General features: G+C 36.2%; 1 protein-coding gene across 3 annotated transcripts in view; it reads right to left on the bottom strand.

Annotated features, from left to right (window-relative positions):
• Positions 1 to 4,579, bottom strand: part of HMG20A (high mobility group 20A) — a 131,080-nt gene that overhangs the window by 169 nt on the left and 126,332 nt on the right. For all 3 annotated transcript variants that reach the window (XM_005865318.2, XM_014538912.1, XM_014538913.1), the window contains one exon: positions 3,275 to 3,417. In XM_005865318.2, coding sequence (XP_005865380.1) covers positions 3,281 to 3,417 — 137 coding nt within the window. In that variant the 3' untranslated portion in view covers positions 3,275 to 3,280. The remainder of the gene's footprint in view (positions 1 to 3,274; positions 3,418 to 4,579) is intronic.

The raw sequence follows: 4,579 nt of genomic DNA, 5'->3' as shown, positions 1-4,579 counted from the left end.
AGAGAGAGAAAGAGAGAGAGAGAGAAATGGGGATGTAGGAAAATTGTTTAGCTGAACACAGATAAGCAACTATCAGGGACAAATATGATGAAAGAAAATTAGTACTCTACTTTAGTCCAAAGAGTAGATGGTCAATTAAAATCATTTTTCTTCAAGTATAAGTCTAAGAATCTCTGCATGTGCATATATTATGTGCATATGATCAGTAAATCTTGTTAAACTGATAAAAATGCAATCACTTAAGTTTTTTTTTTTCCAACCCTCAAACAGCCAGATATTTATCATTCAGTTAGATTGAAATCAAGCAACATATTGATTTTGACAGTTTGTATATAAAGTGGTCACTTGGCAACATGAAATCACCTCCGAGGCCTCCCAGAGCCATTTTTTTTTCTAGGTACAGGTTAGCCACAAAGAAAGATGCCAACTGGGATAATTCTTCCATTGCAAATCTATAAAAATAACTTTTTACTTGGTTGACCAAAATTTTATAACATTATAATTACTATATTGTAATTTTTTTCTATTTACCTCTTATTTATCTTAATGCTTTCATTCTAAAAATTTTTAGTGCTTTCCCCTTACACACCTCCCACCTCCTTAATAACGTTTTAGAAACTCCACTAATCCAGAGTTTTGATATATGTGTTCTATACCTGGATTCTGCAGTCGTTTACATAGCTATTTCCAGGTAAGACATTTCGCCTCTTTGGAACTCAGTTTCTTTATATGTAAAAATATTAGAATTTCTAAAGGTCCCTTCTAGTGATAATTTGCTCCTCTAATATGGAGACCATTAGCTTCCCTTCACTCACTGGCTCCTGACAGTGGCACCACAAATGCTGAGGACATCAGGCCTAGGTGTCTGTACATATTTGTATGATGAAGCCAAGCTAGTATTAATTGTAGTATTTATAATGTTTTGTTTGACAGTTTTGAGGGTCTGGGGTATCCAGTTTTAGTTATGATTGCATGGCTAGATTGTAAGAATCTGTAAGTAATAAAATAATTCATTTTCAGGTATTATTTTTTCAAGGCAAAATATTTGTAGTTTAAAATAAAGAATAAAGAATAATAACATTCTAGGTTTTCAAAGACACTTTGGCCCTGGCCAGGGTGGCTCAGTGGTTGAGCATTGTCCCGTGCACCAAAAGGTTACTGGTCCCAGTTGGGGTACGTGTGGGAGGCAGCGGATCGATGTTTCTTTCTCTCTCTCTCCTCTCTCAAAAACAAACAAACAAAAAATTGGTAAAGACATTAAAAAAAAAAGACACTTCAGAAAAGATACTATAGTTTATATCCCTAAGACTGGTAAAGTATTAGGACCATCTTATTATTAGCAAAATGCTCAAAACAGAAAACCACTTTTGGCTCAAAAATAACTGCCCTATACCTATGTGAGGCGACACCATGTTATCTGTTATTGTGTTCTTTCACAATCTCCTACACTGTTTCTCCCAGCTCTCTTTTCAAGCCCACAAGAAAACAATATGTGAAAATGAGAAAGATGATGAGCTCCTCAAAAATCCCAGGCCTAGATTTACAAGCTGTTCCCTTCACAAAAAGCAGCAGTAATGCTAGTGCTTTATTCTGCAGGCAGTACGGCCATATCTTATAAGTATAGTCCTTTCCATCTAACCAATTACTAGAAAAACAGTAGTTCTTTCTCCATCAGAGCATGGCTGAGGCTAAAGTATAATGAATTGCCTTGTATGGTTATCATCCAAGGCCATGGCCAAGAAGGATAAAGACTACTGCTTCTGTCTCTGCTAGCAGATATTGCCTAATTAGATAAAGAATCATGGGAGCCCTAGCCTGGTGCTAGTTTGAGCACTGTCCCAATACACCAAGATTGTGGGTTCCATCCCCAGTCAGGGTACATACAAGAATCAACCAATGAATGCATAAATAAGTGGAACAGCAAATTTCTCTCTCTAATCAATCAATGAAATTTTTAAAAAAAGAATCATTGATTTTATTTATTCGTATAAATAAATAAATATTGAAAATGAATATGAATATGTATATGAGTGTGCTCACATACCTGCAGGACAAATAAATAAAAGATTCAAACTCAGGTTTGGCCATTCTAAGGAGCATATCCTGCTACTCACTCTTGTTTTAGTATCCACATACTAGGATTTCCACACAGCTTGTATGTCTGTAGGCATGGAACAATTTAATTGACAAAAGGCTGTCAATTTTGTGGGATGGCATACTAAAGGGTACTCTATCTCTAGGAATTTGAGCGTATAAATACACATTCCATTTAAAAAATGATACCCGATGACTGACCATTGGTACCAAATTGTTTACATGGGCAGATCCCTTCTGGAAATGTACTTTTTGTCTCCTCTGAAAGGACATAACACATACCATTAGTAATTTGTTGAATATACATATATTTTATCCTCACCCAAGGATATGTTTATTGATTTTTTAGAGAGAGAGGAAGGGAGAGAGAAGGAGAAACATTGATGTGAGAGACACACATAGATTGGCTGCCTCCCATATGCATAGGGGATTGAACCTCACAATCTAGGTATTTACCCTGACTGGGAATCAAACCTGCAACTTTTTGGTGTATGGGATGACGTTCAAACCAATTGAGCCACCTGGCCAGAGCTGTTAAATATATTTTTAAAAAGCTAATTTTCTCTCTCCTCTCATTTTTGCTTATTGAAAATTTATATTTTAATTAATTTAATCAAGGCACTAACTGTTTCACTGTAAGGTTAGTCCACATTAACACTTAATATACAACTGTCACTCTAATATTCAATGGTGAATAAAAAGCTTCTTATATATGTAGGTTTACATACATACAATGTCTTGTTGACTACTAAATGTAAATTACCATTAATATTTCCCAGGGGAAAGGAAGCTTAAAAATTAAGTGATATTTATTTTGTTCTCGTATTTAAGTGCTGTTTTGGGGGTGATTTCCTCAAAGTTTCTCACTCACTTTTCAAAACTCTTTGGGAAGTTAGCACTCGAGAATACGGAGAATGAGTGACAAAGCTATAATGAAGGTCCAACCAGAAAAATCATGCTCTTTCCATTAAACTATGCTGAAGCATACATGAGTAAAACTGTTTTGATTCTGTTTTCCAACATTATTTACTACAGTTAGCTAGTATGCAACAGGAATCTTGAATCAAGTCCCCAACTCATTTATTCAGTATAATTCTAAAGTTTTAGTAGTATTGATAAAGTCAAGGCCATTTTATTTTTGAAGTTGTGCTGGCATATAAGTATATCAGTGAGCACTCACCATTCCTTAACGATCAAGTCTGTTTACAACTTCTCGAACAGTAGCTATGAAGTTTTCATTGTCTTGGGGATTAGCTAAAATAATACTGTGCAGTCTGTTCATATATGAGTCAATGGTGTCCAGGGTAGGTGTCTCTCCACTTCCTGACATAAGATAAGAAAAAAAAGTCAGAAAATCCTCCCTATTTGGTTCGACCATAACACAATTGAATCCACAGCAGAAGAAATTATGCCTCTAAATCAGTGGTTCTCAACCTTCCTAATGCCACGACCCTTTAATACAGTTACTCATGTTGTGGTGACCCCCAAACATAAAATTATTTTCTTTGCTACTTCATAACTGTAATTTTGCTACTGTTATGAATCGTAATGTAAATATCTGATATGCAGGATGTATTTTCATTGTTACAAACTGAACATAATTAAAGCATAGTGATTAATCACAAAAACAATATGCAATTATATATGTGTTTTCCGATGGTCTTAGGCGACCCCTGTGAAAGGGTCGTGACCCACAGGTTGAGAACCACTGCTCTAAATGGTCCCTCCACAGACAAAATTTTAATTTCAGAGGAGAGATTTTTTTAGACCTCAAAGAAATGAAATCTACATACTCTAAATAAACAGATGGGTATATAATTGCTCTATTTTGTGTATGATTAGCTGCATTAACAAAAGGTTAGAGACTCGCCCAGTTTTCTTCTGTGACTTACCTCAACATGAAAAAATATATAAGAAATACTAGTGTTTGTTTTCTTCTTCCTTTCCATTAAAACAAAATTACAAAGCAAGCAAGTACACTTTTCTTATGTGCTCTAAATCAGTATTTATTACTCAGTTTCCATTGTTCTAAATATCAAATTAAACCTAATAGAAAGAAAGTCATATTAAAATATAGCTTGAAAAAATTTAAATGACCAGAGAACCTGAGATTTTGGGTAATTTGTAGCCAATACTGAGATTTTATTGCATGATGCATAAAAAACCCTGAGGGTGAAAACACCCTTATTTTATGGATTTTTACCTTTGGGGGAGACTTCAGCTTCACCATGCCAATCCTATTTAATAAAGAGGTAATATGCAAATTGACCATCACTCAACACACAAGATGGCCGCCCCTATGTGGACACAAGATGGACGCCACAAGATGGCCAGCAGGGGAGGGCATTGGGAGAAACCAGGCCTGCAAGGGAGGGTAGTTGGGGGTGATCAGGCCTGCAGGAGAGGGCAGTTGGGAGCGACCAGGCCTGCAGGGGAGGGCAGTTGGGGGCGACCAGGCCTGCAGGGGAGGGCAGTTGGGAGCAAC

Source organism: Myotis brandtii, unplaced genomic scaffold, assembly GCF_000412655.1.
Source record: "Myotis brandtii unplaced genomic scaffold, ASM41265v1 scaffold205, whole genome shotgun sequence".
Classification (NCBI taxonomy): Eukaryota; Metazoa; Chordata; class Mammalia; order Chiroptera; family Vespertilionidae; genus Myotis; species Myotis brandtii.
This window is presented reverse-complemented; position numbering and strand designations above follow the sequence as displayed.